Source organism: Dama dama, chromosome 18 (genome assembly GCF_033118175.1).
Source record: "Dama dama isolate Ldn47 chromosome 18, ASM3311817v1, whole genome shotgun sequence".
Lineage (NCBI taxonomy): Eukaryota > Metazoa > Chordata > Mammalia > Artiodactyla > Cervidae > Dama > Dama dama.
In genome coordinates, this window is record NC_083698.1 from 57316438 (window position 1) to 57340147 (window position 23710).

The 23710-nt window shown below is 40.1% G+C and overlaps 1 protein-coding gene across 4 annotated transcripts in view; it reads left to right on the plus strand.

Moving 5' to 3' along the window:
* ELMO1 (engulfment and cell motility 1) overlaps window positions 1-23710 on the plus strand; it is a 562488-nt gene that overhangs the window by 200825 nt on the left and 337953 nt on the right. For all 4 annotated transcript variants that reach the window (XM_061165360.1, XM_061165359.1, XM_061165362.1 and 1 more), the window contains exons 8-12: window positions 1005-1104; window positions 10522-10673; window positions 12786-12864; window positions 19421-19471; window positions 22148-22270. In XM_061165360.1, coding sequence (XP_061021343.1) covers window positions 1005-1104; window positions 10522-10673; window positions 12786-12864; window positions 19421-19471; window positions 22148-22270 — 505 coding nt within the window. The remainder of the gene's footprint in view (window positions 1-1004; window positions 1105-10521; window positions 10674-12785; window positions 12865-19420; window positions 19472-22147; window positions 22271-23710) is intronic.

Genomic DNA, 23710 nt, shown 5'->3' on the forward strand with positions numbered 1-23710 from the left:
GATGAGATGGTTGGATGGCATCACCAACTCGATGAACATGGTTTGGGTCAACTCTGGGAGTTGGTGATGGACAGGGGTCCTGGCATGCTGCGGTTAATGGGGTCATAAAGAGTCGGACACGACTGAGCGAATGAACTGAACTGAACTGAAGGGGTGTGGGTGGAGCTATTATAGAAGGCAATTCTTTTACTTGAGTTTGCCTGATCCGTTTAAATTTCTAACGTATTCATGAGACACTTCTTACAGCTTCTGAATAACAGCAAGTCAATGGGCAGCAATCATTATTATCTATAATATTCTAGAAAGGTATTCTATAAAGCCTATTAACTAAAGTTAAAAGGCTGGACAGTGTAACATAGAAATTAATATGCTTATTTACATATATGTTTGTATCTATGAGTGTGTGTATGTGTGTAAATGCACTTACCAAACACACACACACACACACACACACACACACACATACACACAGGTATATATGGGCCACATGAATCTTTTGCAAAGTGCTGATACTTTTAATAGAATTATTTATAACCTTCCTGCTGGATACCCAGAGATAATAAGAGAAGCCTGTTGCCCTCTTCCTAATATTTGTTTGCTGAGGAGCTTTTTTAAGCTATCATTTTCTGAATGCTTATATACTGTACTTCATTCAGTGCTCTACCAGCAGCCCTGTGATGAAAGAGATTTCACTATCCAGTTTTTCAGTGGAGAAGACGATGGCTTAGAGAATCTTAGGGACCCACTCAGGGGCAACACAGCTCACCTGAGTACGACTGTGAATCCAGGTCTGTCCCCCAGAGGCCCTGGCTCCTCACTGTGAAGCTCCCTGCCTCCTTCCTACTGACCCACGTGTGTAAGGACGTTGTCTGTGGCCCAGCTGCTTACCCCAGTGATCTTGTACAGTTCTGCTTGTATTCATCTTTCTAAAGTGTTCTCACTTCCATCTCTCCTTGTGCTGAACTCTTGGGCCCATCACCCTCACACCTCCTTGTGTTTTCCAGCTTTGGAGACATGCTGTCCTTCACCCTGACGGCCTTTGTGGAGCTGATGGACCATGGGATAGTGTCCTGGGATACGTTTTCAGTGGCATTCATTAAGAAGGTAATTCAGATTGTGCTTTTCAAGCTCAAACCATTTCTTTTTTTACAGATATTTTTCTATGCTTTGAGCTTATTGCAAAGTTGTTTCCTTTAGTTCTTTGTGTTAAAGGGTGAGTGTGATTTTTGATAGTATTATATATATGGTGGTCTGAGTGACTAAATTCTATATAAAAATGACATTTTCTCCCCAGCGGGATCATAAGGGTTGTACAGGAGAACCCCTAGTTGAAGGTGACGTGTTAAAACCCCTCTTCTGGACGCCATTGTTTTTAAGACCTAACTAGAGTTCCTAGTATCTTTCCTGAACCTTCTTTCCTCAACTAGATGTTCAGGAGAAGGGAAAAAGGCAAAATATATTGATTGCTACATGACTGGGTCTGAAGCAGGAGTGTAAGAGAAAAAGGGGTGCTTGGGTCCATGCCTCTTAGGCAGAGTAAGCCTGCTCACTCGTAATCATGGTGGAGTTAAGTGTCTCTGGGATCAACTAGTTCAGTTGGTTCGTACTGTCCTTAGGAGGAAGCTAACAAGGGGCAGGCAAAGGTGGACCTGGTGTGAGGAGAGAGAGCGGAAGAGCCCCCCACCATTCCTGGCAGTTGAACAGTAATAGAAACACATCTGCAGATTTACAATTCTCTTTCCAGTCTTCTAACCAAAACTGAATAGCCTTGACTTTTTAACTGTTAAGGGTAGTATTAAATCCAGAATCATCATTATTAATTTGTTAACTTATTTTTCCTCTCTTTGTGAAATGGTTTATAAATGTATTGGCATCTTTCTTTCTGCTGTTACTGGGAATGAAGAGATATTTGGAATTCATATATTTGTCTTTAAGATCTAGATTCCTGGGAAGAATGGTCTAAAATAAAGAATTTCAGAGAGTCTTTGTGAAAGCTAGAAAATAAAACCAAAATCCAAGATGAGGCACTTGAGTTTTTAAGAGCTTTTATTTATTTATTTTTTTTATTATTATTATTTTTTTCCAGTGGGTTTTGTCATACATTGATATGAATCAGCCATGGATTTACATGTATTCCCAATCCCGATCCCCCCTCCCACCTCCCTCTCCACCCGATTCCTCTGGGTCTTCCCAGTGCACCAGGCCGGAGCACTTGTCTCGTGCATCCCTCCTGGGCTGGTGATCTGTTTCACCATAGATAGTATACATGCTGTTCTTTTGAAATATCCCACCCTCACATTCTCCCACAAAGTTCAAAAGTCTGTTCTGTATTTCTGTGTCTCTTTTTCTGTTCTGCATATAGGGTTATCGTTACCACCTTTCTAAATTCCATATACATGTGTCAGTATGCTGTAATGTTCTTTATCTTTCTGGCTTACTTCACTCTGTATAATGGGCTCCAGCTTCATCCATCTCATTAGGACTGGTTCAAATGAATTCTTTTTAATGGCTGAGTAATATTCCATGGTGTATATGTACCACAGCTTCCTTATCCATTCATCTGCTGATGGGCATCTAGGTTGCTTCCATGTCCTGGCTATTATAAACAGTGCTGCGATGAACATTGGGGTGCACGTGTCTCTTTCAGATCTGGTTTCCTCAGTGTGTATGCCCAGAAGTGGGATTGCTGGGTCATATGGCAGTTCTATTTCCAGTTTTTTAAGAAATCTCCACACTGTTTTCCATAGCGGCTGTACTAGTTTGCATTCCCACCAACAGTGTAAGAGGGTTCCCTTTTCTCCACACCCTCTCCAGCATTTATTGCTTGTAGACTTTTGGATAGCAGCCATCCTGGCTGGCGTGTAATGGTACCTCATTGTGGTTTTGATTTGCATTTCTCTAATAATGAGTGATGTTGAGCATCTTTTCATGTGTTTGTTGGAAACTATAAGTAAGGTGAAAAGACAGCCCTCAGATTGGGAGAAAATAATAGCAAATGAAGAAACAGACAAAGGATTAATCTCAAAAATATACAAGCAACTCCTGCAGCTCAATTCCAGAAAAATAAATGACCCAATCAAAAAATGGGCCAAAGAACTAAACAGACACTTCTCCAAAGAGCTTTTATTTTGAAATCATGGCAAACTTATAGAAAATTTGAAAAAAAGAAAAAGTACAAAATGTTCCAAATGACCTTCAACCAACTTCCTTAATGATAGCATTTTGCCTAATAATAGTATCATCAAAACTAGGGAATTAACAGTGCTATAATACCATCACCATTAATTGATTTCACCAGTTTTTCTCTGGTTAAGGACTCAAGGCTGCGTTTAGTTATCATGTCTCCTTAGTGTCTTCCAATATGATCATTCCTCAGTTTTTCCTTGTCTTTCATGACTGACAGTTTTGAAGAATACTGGTCAGTTATTTTGTAGAATGTCCCTCAGTTTGGGTTCGTTTGATAATTCCCTTAAATCAAGGTTATGCATTTTTGGCAAGAATGTCAGAGAAGTAATGTTGTGCCCTTTTTAGAGGATCGCATTGGAATATGTGATGCTGATATCTCTTATTAATGGTGACCTTGATTATGTGGTTGAGACCCAGCAGGTACCACTGGGTCTCCCCACTCTGAAGTTACATCTTTTCCTTTTGAAGTTAATCAGTACCTGGAGGGAGTTACTGCCTTGAACTGAAGAGCATAGGAGAGCCCTTATTCTGTCGAATGAGGGTGTTTGGAATGGAAGTCTCACAGATTGAATACCTGAATGATGTTGTCTATTTATTTCAGGCAAGAACTGATGGGGAACCCAAGGTCTTCTTGATGTACCTCTGAATCCTTTTTTCTTACATAAGGGCATAAAGCCAAGAAAAAATGAGTAGTAAGAACTACCTAAGAAAACACACAAAGAAGGATGAAGCCTCTTTTTGCCTGTATTTGTCAGTGGCATGAATTGCTTAGGAAAAAAGAAAAAGAGAGAGAGAGAGAAATGAGTATAGAAGAGAAAGCCAAGGCAATCCGGATGTGTTAGGAAGTATTCTCCTTTGGTGGTGGTAGGTAATGAGTATAAGCATTAGGTTTTAAATGCAGAGAAAAAATTACTGTATTTTGTGTTTCCAAGATAAAAGTTCTAGAGAAATGGAGTATTATTTAGCCACAAAAGAGTGAAATATTGCCATTTGCAGCAACATGGGTGAGCCTAGAGATTATTATACCAAGTGAAGTAAGTCAAACAGAGAAAGACAAATATTATATGATGTTACTTATATGTAGAATCTAAAAAGTAATACAAATGAAGGTATTTACAAAACAGAAACAGTCTTATAGAGATGGAAAACAAATTTATGGTTACCAAAGGGGAAAGAGGAGAGGGATAAAGTAGGAGTATGGGATTAACAGATACATACTACTATATATAAAATAGGTAAACAATAGGAATTTACTATATAGTGCAAGGAACTATATTCAATATCTTCTAGTAACCTGTAATGGAAATGTATCTGAAAAAGAAAAAATATGTATGTATATATATACATGGACCTCCCAGGTGGGGCAGTGGTAAAGAATGCTCCTGCCAGTGCAGAGAGGAGAGTTCAATCCCTGTATCAGGAAGAGCCCCTGGAGAAGGAAATGACAGTCGACTCCAGTATTCTTGCCTGGAGAAACCCATGGACAGAGAAGTCTGGAGGTCTATAGTCCATGGGATCCCAGTCGGACTTGATTGAGAGATTGAGCACCCACACATGCATGTAAATACATATACATATAAAACTGAATGACTTTGCTGTACTAAAACTCATCCAACACTGGAACTCAACTATATTTCCAATTAAAAAAAAAAAGTTCTAGGGAGGCAACTTTAAATCTGAAGATACTGGGTTTTGCAGATATTTTTTATACTTAAAAATTTTAAATTCAGTCTGAGTTTATGGTGGGCTTTTCTTTTCTACTTTCAAATTGCTTTGGTTTTTCTGATATTAGAGCCTCTCTTGCTATAAAAACAATGCTGTTCTGAACGGGAATTCCTTGAAGTTAGGTTGTGCTTTCAGCAACATTATCTCTTGATTCCTGTAGCCATCCTTTGCAGAAGAGAGCAGCAAGTGTTGTGTTCCTGGTCAGGAGGGGCGGACACAGTGGCTTGGGGAGGTAGAGTGAGGTTCTGGAGAGTGGGGTGTCATCGGTCCCCCATTTCAGGGCTCCCTCCATCATCAGCATGGACCTGCACTTTAAATGTTGGAAAGAAGAGACTGTGAAGGACAGAAGGACAGACTTGTTGAAATACCATTGCCTCTTGTTCAACCCTCCCTGACCTCACCGGGGCAGAGTTTACTGATTTTTGTCTGCTCTTCATTCTCCTTGAATCTTGTACATGCCCCTGTTCCATCACTTATCACTCTCCTGTGAATTTTTTGTTCTTTTGATGGGCTCTCCCAAGACCATGAGTTCAAGAACACCAGGATGGAAACACGGCTTTCTTCTGGCCTATCTCCTCAGAGCGTGGCATAGAGTCAGACCTTAATACATTTCTGTGAAAATGAATAAATGAAATTTACTTTGGAAGTATTTTTCTGAACTCTAAAACTTGAAGAAAAAAAAGAGTACAGTGCCACCGTATTTAAATATATTTCAAGTAAAACTTCAGCTATGAATGGAAAGGAATTACAAAGGTATCTTTCTTCAAATGGGAGATGTGGTTAGAGAGAATGACAATAATCTAATTTTCTAACTGCTTATGAAAATGGTTTTCAGTCACTGAAATTAACCAAAAATCATATTAGATCCAAGGAAGCAAAGACTAGCAGTCTTGGCAGTTTAAATTAAACACAGTATTTTTCAGAAGACATCATGTTCATAATGTATTCCATCCTCATTCCTAGCCATTCTGTTTCCTTTGCATTGCTACTTGGAACTCAACTCCTTATGTGAATTTTAAAAAGTGGTCATCAGAAAATGACTTTATAATTGAAAGTTTTTGTAAGGTTATCTTTTTATTCATTAGCTGGATCAAATTCAGCACTTTGACAACCCAGGAATTGTATACAGGGAACTGTCTTTTAAATGGAGCTTTATCTAGACAAAAATCAGCTAGGAAATGTGCTGACAAAAGATGCTTATCTCTGTGGTCCAGACTTGGCTTCCTATTAATGCCAAATTCATACGACTTTGGAGAAATATTTTTTCCCTGCCAGCCCTGATATCCTTCTCTGCTATCTATTTTGTTATGTGTGGATCTAGAGTCTAGTTTACAAAGTTTTTCTGTAATAAGTAATATCATTTCATAAACACTTTGAAACTTGGAATCCTTTGAGGCCAATCTTTAATGCTGCTGCTTTTTAAAGACTTGGTGACTTAGAGAGAGGGTCAGAAGGCATGGGGAAGAAAGAAATGAAATAAAAGAAAAGCAACCTAGAACTTTCTGTGTTAATGAGTTGGTTTTACCCTAGCCAAGTATAACATCAGTGCCTTTTCTTGGAAGGAAAGTTTTATACAAATGCTCTTGAAACCTTAGCTCTGCAGGAGGGCCCGGTTCACTCTGCAGTATTTTCAGTGCCTAGATAAACATCCAGCCAATTTCAGTTTAGAGACCCAGTAATTTTTGCCTCTTAAAAGCTTGAGAGATTTATGGACCACTGCCTGAATAACTTAAAATATGGGAGAGGGGCTCCATGCTCTCCATGTATCTTTTCAGTTTTGATAACAGAGGATAATTTTAAGGTCTCATTCTAAGTAACTCAAAGTGTTTCTGTGATTTAAAAAGTTGTATCATTGATTCATACACTGTGATGCCCCTTAACTTCTTAAAAGTCACCCAAATATTCCTATGTTTTATCTACGTAGCACTTTTATTTATTTCTTTTTCTTCTAATTTTATTTTTTTAACACTGAAAACATTTTGTATTGGGTATAGCCAATTAACAATGTTGTGATAGTTTCAGGTATAGAGTGAAGGGACTCTGCCATGCATATACATGTTTCCATTCTTCCCCAAACACCCCTCCCGTCCAGGCTGGCACATAACATTGAGCAATTCCATGAGCTGTACAGTAGGTTTTTGTTGGTTATCCGTTTTAAATACAGCATTGTGTGTATAACCTTCCCAAAGTTCTAGGTAGCGCTTTTAAATGAGTGGAAGCATGTGGAAGTAATAGATATAATTGTTGTTAGCTCCTCCTCCTTCTTTTTTCTCTGATACAGACCTACTTTCAAGAAGCTGTACTTTGACATGTTTAGGCTGGTTCACCCATGCTGGCCAAAGTACAGAAATGGAACTGGAAAAAATTTAAAGGCAAAGGAAGTCATGATTGATCTTGAGGAAGACAAGGGAAATTAAAATTTAACAAGAGTATTTTTAACCTTCTATAGCTATACTGCGACCTGTAGTTTTTAAACTAGACATAGAAAGTAACATTTAAACTTCCACGAAGTTGTCCATTCACCAATGAAGATAGTCATCATGTTTGCTCAGTCAGCCCTGATACCTTGTTTATTAGTATTCATTAAATGAAAGTATTGGGTCATTTAAATGTCAAGTTAAAATTACTGATAAATAAGGCAAAAGATAGAAGTTAGTTTCAAAAGACAACTAATATCTCCTACAGAATTGTACATTAGACTCTCAAGAGTCATATGCATGCTTTCTGCCAGGCAGTACTTTAGTGTGTTAAAGTTTTGTAAGCTACTTTAGGATTGCTGAAATGATGGTATCTACATGTTAAGAAGAGCTGAAATAATGGAAAAGATTAATTTTAAACAATACTTTGATGAAAGTAAGGGGTTATTTTTATGATACATATATAAAAATGGCAAATGGAAATGGAATATGTATATGGGATACAATGTCTGAATTAAAGCAAAGACCATTACCTGTTTTACCACCCCTGTGTAAGCCTGTTGGGAGCAGGCGAGAGTTAATAATTTGTAGAGAACTTTAAAGCCCATTATAAGAAACTGTGCTTCGTATCAGGAAAACATTGAGCATTTTGATTCAGTATTTCAAGCAAGGAAATACTGTCAAGGCATATTTATAGAAGTAGAGGGTAAATTTGTATCAGAGGGAAATCTTGACTATAGAGGAAATTGAAGAAGCTGCTGTCATAGTAACCCAGGAATGAGCTGGACCGCGTGCCAATGTGCATATACGGCAGCATGTATATGAGAGGGTAGACATTGCACAGAGCTTCCTTGGCGGCTTAGATGGTAAAGAAACTGCCTGCAATACAGGAGACCCAAGTTCAGTCCCTGAGTTGGCAAGATCCCCTGGAGAAGGGAATGGCAACCCACTCCAGTATTCTTGCCTGGAGAATTCCATGGACAGAGGAGCCTGGTGGGCTACAGTCCATGGGATCACAAAGAGTCAGACATGACTGAGCGGCTAACACTTTCAGACATTACAAATGTGTTCACAGAGACAGACAGTAGGGAACTGGGACTATTTATCACTAATGATCATGGCAAACTTGGAGAAAGGTGATACTTGAGAAGAGAGGAATAAGAAAGAAGTCAGTGAGATTGATTTTTAGCCCATTTAATTTTCGACTTTAGAATATCTAAGTGGACGTATACTTTTGGATGCCAAGAATGAGCATGTAACATACTTTATAGTAAATGACTGTTGTGTGTCCATCTGTGCTAGATTATAAGGTCCTTGAAGTTAAAAATCATGTGGGTTTGCTCATCTCTTGATTTCCAGATCCTAGGTCAGTGCAAGCCTGTTTTATAGTACATGGTCAACACCTATTACCTGAATGAATGAATAGAGGGGATGAAGGCAATAGGGTGGAGGAGGAGGTTTGATCATAAACTTTCAACTAGAAGATTCTCCACAGAGTCTTAAAGGTACATCCAAATTTACTAAATGGAAATAAGAATATGATCATGGAAGGAAAATAGACCAGTGCAGAGAAATTACAGGTATTGTCAACATATTTCTTTGTGAGTCCTTCTTTTTTCCAATAAGTATCAAGAATTGTACTGGGATAATGAAAAGTTTTTGGTGTGGTGTTGATGAGGAAGTCAAGGAATTAATATTGGATTTAGAAGAGGTCTAAGTTAGGCATTAACCCTAAGGACAGTATGAGGGTCGCTGGATTTTTGCGAGAGAAAGATGGACTTAGAGAAAGAAAAATGGCCTCATCGTGGTGGATCTGATAGGGGAACAGATCCAGACGGTGAGGATTAAGGCAAGGGCTTGCCAGGGACAGTAAACACAGTGAAGAAGTTTATTAGCTGTGAAAGGAGCTAAAGCAGTCTTTTGAGAATCTTAAAAATCTTATACTCTTCCTATAGTCTGTATTATAAAATAATACCCTTTTGGAATATACTAGTATAATGTTACTTTACTTCTTTACGTCATATATTTTCTATCCCCGAAATCCAGGTGTATCTGGAGGCAGAGAGCATATTGATAACTGTACTTGCCCACCTCTCTTTTTCACTGTACCCTCTGCTTTCACTGGGGAGTCATTGGGCTAAAATTGGTTGAGCTGGTAACTGTAAGTTGCCATGGTGCCTTTGAATTTTATCTTGTGCAGAGATGGAGAGGGAATGAGAAGGGGTCAAGGCAATAGCAAAAAGGGAAATATTCATTGATAAGGGGAAGCTATAAGTGCCAATTTGTCATGAAACCAAATAGCTTTTAAGAAAGCAGTCATGATGATATAATAAGAGCAGTTTAATATGAGTTGTCAACATACAGTAATAACATTTAATGAGGCCTCTAAAATAAAACCTTTATGGTACCCATGTGTTTGGGTTTCTGTGATCCATTATTCTAACCCTTATTTTACTTCCTTTTTACATTCTGATTTATTATGTTTGAGGCTTTAGTGATGAATTCCTTAGGGGATGTATTTTAGAGTTTAAACGACTATTTTAACTTTTAGCACTTCTAATTTAAATGGTTTCCTGTTTGCTAAATTTGAGAGTGATTAGAAGAATTTATTTTAACCATAAGAAATGGGAAGAATGGGGGAAAGAGCGCTTCACTGAGGAATAAAAAGGAGATTAACCAGTAACTGAAAAGTTGCCAGTTGAACTGTGTTGACAAGTGTGATTTGTGTGAGTCCCTTAAGAATGTAACAGAAGCATAGTAAGAACATAAAAGCCATGGGTTGTGTGGGTGAAGGAATAGCCTGGAAATGGAAGGCAGTGGCTATTAGTATATGTTGAAATTGCTGTCTCAAAGAAACACAAGAGTTCTTACAATATCTGCTCCTGAAAGCTGAAACTCAGAAGAACCGTTCCAAAAACACCAGACAGAATAATTCCTTGAAACCATCTCCTTTCTAAAATTGCTTATTACCAAATTAGAGAAATAGGCCACAAATAGCAGTTTGTAATAAGGTGGTGAACAGTCATTGTTGACACCGTGCATTTCTGGCTATTCTGCTATAATTCCAGGTACTTTTCATACTGAATATTTGGTGTTTCTTACATGAGCTCCCGATTGACTTCATTTGCTCCCTTCTCTGCTTCTCCACTCTGCTTACTGTGAGTGATCAATTGTGTCCCTCTTGGGTTTTCAGATAGCAAGTTTTGTCAACAAGTCGGCCATAGATGTCTCCATCCTGCAACGGTCCTTGGCCATTCTGGAGTCCATGGTGCTCAATAGCCACGATCTCTACCAGAAGGTGGCACAAGAGATCACTATCGGCCAACTCATTCCCCATCTTCAAGGGTAAGCGAGATTGACGCGGCCACGGCAGGAGGGAACGTTCTTCAGGTAGACAGCTACCATGATGGTTTGGTTGGTTTAATTAAATATATACAGGAAAAGAATCTTGATCCGGTGTATAATCAAACCATGCCTCGTGTTTGTCCGTCATCACACTGACATGGCCCAGTGACTTGCCCTGGGTGTGCCCCTTGCCTGTTCTTAAGACTAGTGTGTCCCGAGTGCCTTGGTAGGGACTCAGTTCTGGTGAACATTGGTAGATAGTATAGAGCTTTGCTTTTAATAAGATACAATAAAGCAATTTGTTCTCTTAAGTTCTCAATAGAGTCTTTATCCTTAATCATACAGTATTTTCTGTGATACGAGAATTTTCATAGTTAATTAGGAGTTTTTAAAGCCAGACTTCTTTATTTGTCTCCAGGTGATTACAATAACCTTTTTCTTGTGTATTTTATAAAATACAAAATTTTGAGATGCTTGATAGCTGCCGTAGCAGCCTTGGGTTTTGGGGGAATCTCTCCTTCCCACCCTTAGATAACTAGTAAGGTTGCCTCTGATGATATGAGCCTGAGAAGGAATCCTTGTAGGATGCCACTTGATCAATGAAAGTATTTTGGATCGCAGGTGGCAAGAAGCATCCTGAGCTAGGACAGGGAGTTTATTGAAAGGATACTGGGGCATTTTATAGAACCGAGGAATGACTTGAGTAGCTAAGCCTTGGGAAGGACAGAAACTATGGCTTCCTTGGAGTTCTCACAACAGGCCTTTTCTCTGGCGTATTGGCTGGCAGTGATGTGACTTGGCTCCCAGTAACTGCTGCCCCTGGTCTCAGGTCACACTGGCAGATTTTCAAGAGGAAACCTGATTGGCCTGTTTGGGTTGGGGGTGTAAAATGGGGATTCAAGGAAGTATTCAGTAGTTCTCAATATACCAAAAATGTTGACTATGTGTTTATAATTAAACTTTATATTAAACTACCAAAGTGCATTAGATGTTTCCTTCATTTGGGGGTAGGGGATGGTAACTAGAGTGTAAAATTGTAAGTCACACAAGCTATAGACTGTGGCCTCAGGGAAAATTAGCCCATGCTCTAAAATGATGATTTTGTGTGAAATCACTCTGGAAATGGTACCAATTTCACGTGTCCCTGAATGCGACCTGTATCAGCTTAAAAGTCTGTATCTTTCTTCTGAATCTCAAGGGCATCATTGTGCATTTACAGTGCACTTTGCCAAGAGGAGAGTTTCTTATTTGCCAAGTGCTGTACTAAAGGTTTTATGTGCATTACCTCGTTTTATCCTAAAAGCAGCTCCTTGAAATGAGTGTGTTTTTACCCAGCATTCCAGATGAGGAAGCTGTGTAGGGACACCCTGTGAACTTGTCCAAGGCCGCACAGCCAGCCAGTGGGGCACCGCACTTAGAATTTCAGCCTTCCTGAGGCTGTGTAATAAGCTCTGCCTCTTCCTCAATTCTCTCTAAATGTAGCTCACCGGCCTCTGCTCTTTGTTTATGCCTTGGGTCCTTCTTATTTACTATTTGTGCTGTGCTGTGCTTAATATTTGCTATTTACCCTGCACCTAACTGTAGATCTTGGCTTCATTTGGAATTTCTGATTTCATTCCTGTGAAAAGCAAATTTGTAAACATAAAAACCTATCCTTCTTATTCTTTAAAAGTTTCTAGTTGGAAATAGATTTTTAGAATATGTAATATTGCCATGGAGACAAAGCAGTTTCTTCTATAATAAGCCCAGGAATGTGGGGACACCCAGGACTATTCCCAGATGTACTTCATGCATCAGACAGAAAATTACATACACACACACACACACACACACACATCCCCTGGTCCATATTTTTAAGTCTAATAGAGGAGAAGGGAAGAGAGCCAACTGGCCACCATTATCTCTGGGTGAGTGTGTTTTGTCTGGCTAGCAATAGTAATTGTCTCCTCACATGTTTCCAGCTTTTCATGGTTGAAATACACAGTGCTGACTGCATTCTCTGGGTCCTGCCTTTCTCTTTCACCTTTTTTGGGGGAATAATCATGACCCTTATCGTGGTCTCACTGAGGGGTGGTCTTTTCTGACTTTGTATGTTGTTCTGTGTCTTTATAGGACAGATCAAGAAATCCAGACCTATACCATTGCAGTGATTAATGCACTTTTCCTAAAGGCCCCTGATGAAAGGAGGCAGGTAAGTTGCATTTCTTCTGTCTTAAAGCCTGTGACAGCCAGGGCTGACAAGCTTTGGTGCAGGGAGAGCCCTCCCCTTCCAATCCCAGGAACTCCTCTGGGGTTCTCTGCTGCTCGGCGGTTTGCCTGGCCAGACTGGGATCATTCACAGATCCAGTGGGAGCTAGTTGGAGATGAAGTGTTTCAGAGGTAAAGCCCTTTCATCATGTGAAACCCAGTATAGAAGCCCCAAACAAAGAGCTGAAAGAAAGAGGAGACTTCTTTTGTGGTGGATGCAGAGTTAGAAGCCCCTGTGGTCTTCCGTCATTTCACTAGATACTCACTGGGGCCAGGGAGGGATTGTCCCCATTTTCCTGATGAGGAAAGCTAGACTCCGAGAACTGTCACACTTTGCTTGGGGGAGAGGTGGGAAGATGGGAAAGGGAACGTGTAAATTGCTGCCGCAGTTGAGAGAACCTTTCATCTGTAAGAGAGGTTCTTTGCTTAGTGATATTTCTGCTGTCCGTGTGTGATTGTGCCCGGGAGGAGTGAGCAATTCATTTCCTCTCCTCTGTGTCATCAGAAGGAGGGAACCCCTTAAATGTACCTGCTTGAAATGTACCCTTTGATACTGTCCTTTGTCAATCTTTGGTCCCTCTTCAGCAAGGGAAAGGACGATTATAAAGTGGCTGTGGAAGAAGTGGCGCTTTTGCATGTCTTAGAACTTGGCTCATATCTCAGAATCCTTTCTTTTTTTCTTTTTCCAGCAACATAACATACTTGTTACCTTGGTCACAATTGACTCCCTTTAGAAACTAGATGGAAATATGAGATCTTCCAACGTTTAGAAAGTATACTGGGGAGCTTGTGACAGTTACTAATAAATTATTTTAGAAGAATTTAGAAGGTTAGCATGCTACTGAACACTGTGTCAAGAATTTTATTTTTTTACTTTATTTTTTCGTTGCCAGGGATTTTAAACCTCAGTGGCTAAGTATGAGGGTTTCTGGTTTGTTTTCCATTTATGTTTGTTTGCTCATTCCTAAGAGTTACATTTGCACATAAGCAGAGTGGCTTTCTAGTTTCCTGTGCTTTTGGTTTGGTGTCGGCTGGAGCCAGGAGGTGCCTGCCCTCCCCAAGCCTATTTTCCAGGCTGGATTTTTCAGGGCAGCTTTGCAGATCTTAAGTGGGATCATAGGTAGGGCTGCTCCTTTTATATTTATATCTAAATACTGGGAGCATGATAATTCCCATCAGGCCAGCAAGTTGCCTGCATATGTTTACAAGCCTAATATGGGCATCACAGAGAAGCTTGATTCTTCTGCTAGCCAGACCAGGGATGCCTGGCTAGACCAATGATAGAGTGGGGTCAAGAGCCAGGCCAGAACACTGACCTAGACTCTTGAAACTGTCTTTCCCTCTGTAGCTAGATTAGAGGAAAGGAAAGCTCACGCTCACCCCACGTGCTATGATTTCACTCAGATCTCTGCATCTCGACATGAGTAAGATGCAGACCCCTTGCATCTTTCTGTTACACTAAAATTACTGTTAATCTGACTAATTGGAATTGAATGACCATGAAGAAATAGGGAATTAGATGCCAATCTATGCTGACTTCAGGGTAATGATAACGATGAAAATATAATGGGGTACCATTATACTAGAAATGCCATTAGCATTAGGCTTGAATTCTGCTAATCAAATCTTTTTTATTTTTGAAAAATTAGGCTATTTGAAACTGACATAGCACAGTTTGTATGTATATTACTATATTAATACTTAATCACAAAGGGTAGTCTAATAGCATTAAATCACTTAAGTAAACAATTCAACTAAGAAAGAGTGCTTATCAATCAGCAGAAAATTCAGATTTTAGTCTTTGAAATAGAAATGACAATACTTGTCAATAGAAAGTTAACTTGGATTTTATAGACTATGTTGAATTTAAGATGAATCAGTGACTGTTGTTTGTCAAGAAAATGAATATTTTGATTTTTAATTTTTAAAATACTTTCTAGTGAGTTAAGAGAGAGTTGGCCCTAAAAATTATTTCACGTTCATAATGAAGGAAAGTTTATTTGTCATTATTCTTTGAATATCAGTGGAATCTGATAAAGCAAAAGCTCAAGCTAATTGGTAATATCTTACTGTATGTTATATATTTGTTATTGATTTATGTTTTGCAAGATTGAAAGTTCTGAAATTTTTTGGCAAATAGGAAAACTTGCCAAAGACTGTCACCAATAATATTTGAGAGTCTGCCTTGCAAACATGTTTTATGTCATTTCTTTTAATCCTAATATCTATAGAAAATCTTATTATTTCTATTTTATAAATGAGGAAATTGAGAATCAAAGAGGTAAGGAACTTGACTGGCTGCTGAGCTGATTAAGAGTCCACACTAGAATCCCAACCTCATTCTTGCTCTTACCTGCAAAGCATCCCATTGAATGCCAGTCAAGGAAGCATCTCCTGCAGAATGGCCTTGTATTTGTTTGGTAAAGAACTTCCTGATACTTGGGAGACATCAAGTCCATTTTCTTACTCCAGTTAGATTAAAACATAACCTTAACACTTATTTATTGGATTTACAGAAATGTCCCTTTTTTTTTGTTTGTTTTTTAAAGCTTTTAGACATTGGATAAATTCCACTTCAGTCAAAAATTTTTATTTATTTCAATATCTCTTTCCAACTCGAGGTCAGACACATTGGTAGGACTCCATTATTTGTTTTTTTTTTTTTTTCAAAATGTTAATGAATTTGGAAGGATTTTAAATACCTATACCTTATCTCTGCTTTTACTGAAAAAGAATTTCACCAAAGTCAGATCTTTTTACTTGGCAGGCAAACCTAAGTGACGTTTTTGTTTTGCATTCATGGAGCTGACCTGCCTGAAGGAGCACTGAGCTTATGATGAGGGGGAATAACTGCCTCCCGTGTGATGGTACCCTGTCAGCCTCCCTGGGAAGTGAGGGGTCGGGTCATGCCTGCCTCTCAGATAGTGGAGAGGCTCCCTTTCTTGCCCAAATGAGGGGAAAGGGTGCTTGTTTTATGGGAGAAGGGATTGTTGTTAGGTGGGTAAATGGATCCTTTTTCTTACAATTAGTTGCCATTAATCATTTTATTACTTCCATGATGAAGAAGTTTGTCAGATCCCTTCCAAATCTCTCTACAAACACCTATGTTTTGATAAGCATTATTTAAAACACACACACACACACACAAGAAACCTTTTAGCTTAAAGATTTGGTAGAAAAATCAGAAAATACAGATTACAAAGGAAGAAGTTTTAAAAACACCTATAATTGCATCCCCAGAGAGGGAAACACTGCCATACTCACCCCTGTGGGACTCTCATGGGCCTACTTCCTACTTTATTTTGCGCAAAGACTTCCCTTCAGACATCATTTTTCACTAGATGTGATCATACTGCATGCACTGTTTGTTTTTAAAAATGCTTTTAAAACTAAACATGATTTTGTGGACATCTTTCCATGTTAGTATATCTATACAGGCAGACCTCATTTTACTGCATTTTGCTTTATTGTGCTTCACAGATACTAATATATATATATATTGAATGTTTGTGACAACCCCGCATCAACCAAGTTTACCGGCACCATTATCCAACAGCATTTATTCACATGGCATCTTCGGTAATTCTTGCAAATTTTCAAGCTCTCCATCAGCAAAAATGCGTATGAGTCAATGAAGACTTAGATGATGTTATGATTTTTTAGCAATCTGTCCTGTGCTTAGTCGCTTGGTCATGTCCGACTCTTTGCGACTCATGGACCGTAGCCCTCCAGGCTCCTCTCATGGGAATTCTCCAGGCAAGAATACTGGAATGAGTTGCCTTGTCCTCCTCCAGGGGATCTTCCTTACCCAGGGATCGAGCCCAGGTCCCCCGCATTGCAGGCGAATTCTTTACCATTGCAACCACCAGCAAGAAAGTATTCTTAATGGTTCACTCAAACCATTCCTTAATATTGGACAAAAAATCCATGATGTGGATGAGGAGTTTTCCATTTTCTCTCTTATCAAGCACTGGTTCTTTTAAGAGGGTAACAAAATGTTTTATGTACTTTGTTTTCTTAGACATAATGTATTGCATACTTAATAGACTACAGGATAGTGAAACATAACTTTTGTATGCACTTGGAAGCCAAAATATTAGTGTAAGCTAATATTAATCAAGGTATTTGCAGTCTGTAACTGAACTTGCAATATCTCTGTGGTATGCCGGTATTCACATCCATATTTATATTTATCTATATACTTTTATCCTGGAGAAGGAAGTGGCAAGCCACTCCAGTATTCTTGCCTGGACAATCCCATGAACAGAGGAGCCTGGCAGGCTGTAGTCCATGGGGTTGCAAGAGTCAGACACGACTTAGTGACTATACCACAATCATATACTTTTATATCATCCTAATGATATAAAATACTCTCCATAGATTCTCAAGTTCTCTCAAATCATCCTTTAACATTGGACAAAAATAATCCATGATATGGACAGGAATTTTTCTGTTTTCTCTCTGGTCACGCTCCAGTTCCTTTAAGAGGGTAGCAGACTGTTTTATCAAACATTGATTGTCTACTCTGCATCAGTCACTCTGCTGTGGGCTGGGAATGCAAAAGTGAAAAGGACAGTCTGTGTGCCCTTGAGAGGACCATACTCTTCTGCAGAAGATAAATGTCATAAATAGATCATTATAATAACTGCTCTAGTAAATGTTGGAAGTATATCGTCCCTTCTAACTTATTTTAAAGCTTTATAAGTTGATAGACTAATATAGACTTCCCGATGACTCAGCAGTAAAGAATCCCCCACTACAATGCACTAGACACAGAGACATGGGTTCGATCTCTGGATTGGGAAGATCCCCTGGAGGAGGAAATGGCAACCCACTCCAATATTCTTGCCTGGAGAATCCCCTGGCCAGAGGAACCTGGAGGGTTATAGTCCATGGGATCGCAAAGAGCCAAACACGACTAATTGACTAAGCACATCTATGTCAGGCTAACATAGGCACAGAGGATTTGTGTGTGTGCGCCAATAAAGCAATACTTTTATTTTTATAAAAGAAAAGGAATGAAAGGAATGTTGGGCTTTTGTTTTTCTTCTGGTCCAAGATAAAAAAAAAAATGGACTTTTTCTGTTTTGATCATGAAGAAGGCATGCTTTCTTCACCCTGTGGAAGGGCACTTCCTTCTGGAGCAACATTTAACTTATTTCTGAAGGTGTCCTTGTCCTTGCCTTCTTGTTTTTAAGAGATTGGAAGAGGATTCAGCGTTGGATTTTGACTGATGCAGTCTCTAGCCTTTTTAGATCACTTTAGAGTATTTGTACACGTGTCTCTTTAATGCTGTGGATGAGCAGGGACGTTAACATTAAGCTGTGATGTCTAACAGAGTGCTCTGAATTTCCATCCCTTTTCTCTCCTACTTGCTTTCCTTTCTGTGGTGGCGATGGCTGTTAGGTTGGTGTAGACAGCAGTGTTGACATCCTTGATTGTCCTCTGACTGTAAGTCCCCACGTTCCCTTCGTCAGCACTCAGCAGGCCCTGCGCCCTCATTCTGCTCCTGTCCAGCCCTGCCTGCGCACCCCCGTGTACTTCCTCCCCCTGTTCTGAGTTTGCCTTGCTTTCTACAAGTTTATTTTGACTTTGATCAAATTCATGGTTGTGTTTTTAAATCATAACTTAGTTTCTTCTCTACTCAGTAAGAGTCGTGACACTCAAATTACCCCCTCCACCAATAAACGTTCCAGTGACTTCCTGAATATGAGCAGTATTTTTCCTTTTGGATGTCTGTACCCCGATTGCGTTCAGCTGTTCAATTTTCCCTTAGTATCTATTTGACAATGTTTAGAAAGAGCATCTGTAAATCATGTCATTTAATAAAATCACCTGCAAAACCTCTATGCCAGTAAGGTAGGCCAACAATACACAGTCTGCAGAACTGAGGCCCAGGAAGACTGGGTGTGGGCCTAGAGCATAATGTCTGCCCAGATGTCTGTCCTTTGCTAAAACTTCACTCAATTCACTTGCATAGACTATTAGGCCTTGGGGTATGTACTACTCAATGAGTGGTTTTGCACAGATTCAGATGAAATGGCTTTTAGAAGTCTTAGATCTTTAAAGTGATGGCTCTCTAGTATTGGAATCTCCTAGGTGCGGGCATATGTTGCCTTGTAGTAACAACTCTCTGCACATATATATTCTAATAAAAGCTGATGAGCCATTTCGGTGGAGAGCCACTGCTCTCATTTGGAGTGTTTGGTTTTGATTTAGTACTCACCTTTTCCTGGAAGGAAGAAATTCAAAAAAAGAAACAAAAAGAGAAAGAAAGAAGTCACAGGTGACAAATTTCTTTCCTTTGCTTTTGGACATTGCTGTATTATCTAAACAACATTCACAAAGTCAGTTGAGTAGTACGGTCCATTTGAGCCCTTTCTTTGGTAAGAAATACTGCTGATATCCAGTTTTGAAGCACACCCCAGAATAAAATCATTTGGGGCCACGTGGAAATGTTTCTAACTGATGCTTGTCTGTCTGCATGTTTTCTTCCACAGGAGATGGCAAATATTTTGGCTCAGAAGCAGTTGCGTTCCATCATCTTAACGGTGAGTACCTGTGTGCTGTGAGCACCTTGATGGGGAGGAAGGGTCTGGTGGATTTACTGATCTCCTGTTTTGGCTTGGTTTTGTGGTTTGTTCTGTGACTTGCTTCTGTGATCAAGCAGTGGGAAGTAGAAAGGAGGTAAAAGTGTGCTTTTGGAAATGGAATAAATAAAGCTTTCCCCCAGGGATGGCCTTGTGATTGGAGGGTGGGGGTCCCTGGAAGAGAGAAACACCTTGTGGCATGTTTATTACACTCACCAGAGTTTTAGCTTTGTGTTTAAGGAAATTAGGGACTTCCTGACTTTAACAAATCCACCAATATGAGCTAATACCGTTTTTAATGAGGAAACTAGAGAGAAACATATCAGACTCTGAGAGAAGTCCTGAAATTTTGACCATCATTTTCCTGGGCCATTTTGCTAGAGAAAGCAGGAAGGTCAGGCATGAAACCCACTCATTCATTGTGATGCAAAAAATACCTGAAACCTCAGTCGAGAAGAAGCTCTGCATGTTATGTTGTGAAAGTTTAGAAGTAAATCAAATAGCAAGATTTCCTGAGGCCTTATCTGCTACTTGACTTTTAACTAAAGGCTGAAAGAAACATGTGTGATTGATTCTTCTGCTTACCAAAAAAAAGAGTAAAGATTTATGTGTGTGTAATTCCAAAAAGGAGTTCTGCAAGCATATAGTTACACACACACACATACACATACATTCCAATATCATGAGGCCATTAAAAATTAAAAACCTTATGAGGGCAAATAAAATAAATATTCTAGAATCCAAAGCCAATAATAATGACTACAATTTGTCATCAAGTTTGATGTTAAACTTCCTGGCTATTAAGGATAAAGAGAAACCATATGAGTGTACTTTTCATTACTTGATAAAAGAGGTACCCCAGGTCTTTGGAGGATGACATATTTCCACCCCCTGGAACTGGAATCTGAAACGGGTATTGTCAGAACATTCTAATATATTCTTTGTCCAAGAATGGTTTTGTAGAAATTGCAGAGGGATTCAAAATACGGTTATTTTTTATACTTGCTCTCAATAAAAGTGGAAGCAACAATATTCATCATAGAGCAATGAAGGTATTTGTGTAGGGGGTGGAGAGTAGGGTGATGAAAGAGTAGAAATCTGGAATTAAAGTCTTAGCCTGTTGTTGATATCACCTTCATGTGGCAGTTGGAGTTCTAACTCAACTGCCCAGAGATGGAGTGGGTGAAATGACTGTAGCTACCATGTCTCAAAGATCAGTTTACTTCAGCGTGACTTTTTAAATGAGATCTTGATGACTGGAAGTTTAAAGTTGGGTGGTATTCTCTGGCAAGAACTTAGAGTGCAGATACTGTTGAGTTACTAATAAAATAAATAGCCATATGCTTTTTAGTGCCCATACACTTTGGACACTAAACATGTACCAAGAATTCACATTCTGTTGGGAAGATTGGAGGATATGAGGTTTGATTTTTCCCCATCCCATTGCTTGGCTTCCCACCCTCCAACCCACCTAATTTTTGTTCAGCGACTTCCTTCTATGTCTTGTTCTTCACCCCACCTCTTCTTTAATTGGCTGTTTCATCATGGTGCTCAGAGCCGGGCTGTGGAGTCCAGGTGCACACCAGGTTCAGGGCACCCAGAGAAAATTCCTTGAGACAGCAAGGCATGGTTGGGCCTAGTAATTCAAAATAACTCATTCGAGTGGGTGTTTCACCACTTTGACTGGTTGGTTGGCATTTTACAAAGTATTTATTTATTTATTTGCCTGTACTAGGTCTCAGTTGAAGCATGCAGGATCTAATTCCCTGCCCAGGGATCGAACCTGGGCATCCTGCATCAAGAGCACAGAGTCTTAGCCACTGAACCGCCAGAACAATCTCTGGTTGACTGGCATGTTTCAGGCACAACTGTGGTTTCTGCCAAAGCAGATGCATATTAGGTCCAAGTCTTGAATTCCATTTCAAACCCAGCCCTTGAGGGGACAAAAGCCTACATATTATAGTCTCCTGTCACTCCTTTTATGTTTATTCCATTTTGGTTCTAAGGGGAAGGGTCACTTTCTAAAAAAATATTCACTCACTGCATTATGGGGGTAGTGGTCACTACATAGTGTCCACAGTGAATTAATGACAGATCTGATAGTTACTTTGCCTTTGTGTGATGCTTCTGAAGCTCTCCCTGTTTAGATGTGGGGTCACTTCTCAGAGACAGCTGTAGGGTAAGAGGATGGCAGAAATGCTTACAGTACATGGGTACAGTTTATTTTTCTGGCAAGGTAAGCAGGCAAGGAGTGCTTCTGTTGCAGAAATCCACAGCTCTCCTCAAGATGCTCTCATTTTAGGCATACCTTCCCTTACATGGCTGTAACAGCCACCAAATTTCCATTTCCTTCCACGCCGCCACTCTTCCCTGAATGCAGTAGGTCTTTCCCCAGTTCTGGCCTAAAGATCAGGAACCTTACTGGGTCCTGAAATGTAAAGGGAAACTCCAGGGTCACCTGTGCATGCATCTTTCTCCTGAAAGTGTTTCCACCCACCTCCATGCCCCGTGCTTCCAAATGAGGTCTTCTGAGGTTCTACTTTGCATCATGACGGGGGTGGGGTGGGTAAATTAGGTTACTTGCTGTTACTTTCTTCCTTTGTTTAAAAAAGTTTCACCCATGAACCATCTCCCTAGCATGTCATCCGAGCTCAGCGGGCCATCAACAATGAAATGGCACACCAGCTCTATGTGCTGCAGGTGCTGACCTTTAACCTTTTGGAAGATAGGATGATGACCAAGATGGACCCCCAGGACCAGGTGAGTGCTCATTAGACAACAATCAAAGCATATGAGGGAAAGAACATCCTTAAAAGTCTTTTCTTGAGCTTCTTAGAAACCAGGAGGCTTTTCATGATGATAATATTATTATCATATCACAACTTAGGGGAATGGATTTAAAATTTAGGTGAATCTAGGATCAGAGAGGGCTCCTCTGACAGCTCAGTGGGTAAAAACTCCTCTCTCAATGCAGGAGACACAGGAGACAGGGGTTCAATCCCTGGGCTAGGAAGATATCCTGGAGTAGGAAATGGCAACCCACTCCAGTATTCTTGCCTGGAAAATTCCATGGACTGAGGAGCCAGGCAGACTACAGTTCAAAGGGTCGCAAATAGTTGGACACGACTGAGTGACTAAGCTTGCATAGGATCATAGAATAAAATAAATTAATTATTTTGTTATGCATCGAACACGTGCATACTCTTTCCTTATTGGATAAGAAAGCCTGACGTTGCATGACTGCAAACACTGACGCTTGGCTCCAGTACCTTCAGTGGTGATAGCTTGGAGTCAAGTCCCCAGGACACAGAGCCACTTGGTAGCTCTGTGTGATGTGGCTTCTACAGGCTGAGAGAGTATTTCCATTCTCCAGTGGTCAGAGCCAGGGGTGGAGGTCCCAGGTTACATCTCATTTCTGGGCTTCCATTTCTGTCAGTTGGCTCTCTGCTATAGATCTCTCTAGGTCTCTGGCTGTTGTGCTTGAGAGGTTAAGTCTTGATCCAAAAGGCTCTGGGGGAACTTTACTGTGTGAGGGCAGAGCGAGAGGAAACAGCTGGGAGAGCTGCTGTAGCATATTTGCAGCTTAAACAGCGCTGCAGCTTTGGAAAGGAAAACACTCGTTATTGGCACGTGAGGGGCTGATCTCTGGCAGATGTGGACACACATGCGAAGTGTGTAACCGCCGCAGCACTTCGTTCGTGGCGTGAGGCCACGCGATTAAGAATGATCCAGAGGCTTCCAGCGGCCGTCTGATGTGCCCCACACTTCTGGCAAGGCCAAGTGCAATCATCACAGAGAGATGAGACTGCCTTATGACTTCTAGTTTGAGAGGCAATGCGTTCGGAGGTGGAACAGCCCTCCCCTTCTTGGAAACCTCGTCCTTTTTATGTAAAAGATACATGCCTTTTTCTTATTGTGGTTAAACATGCATCACAGAACCTTTACCATTTTAACTATTTTTCAGATTTGTCTCTGTGAAGTCACTTAGTGGAGTTAGGGATCCCTTGTCACTTACCTAATGTTCTCAAACCTTATGTGCCTCTCACTTTATTTCTGATAGTACAGGACTTCAAGATCCTCCAACTTGGCTTTTTCCAATCACAAGCCTTCCATCATATTTGGGGCTCTCATTGAGACTGTCACAGGGCAGTTGATACCAGAGCTCCAAGGGGCTTGGCCATGAGGATAACTGTGGAATAA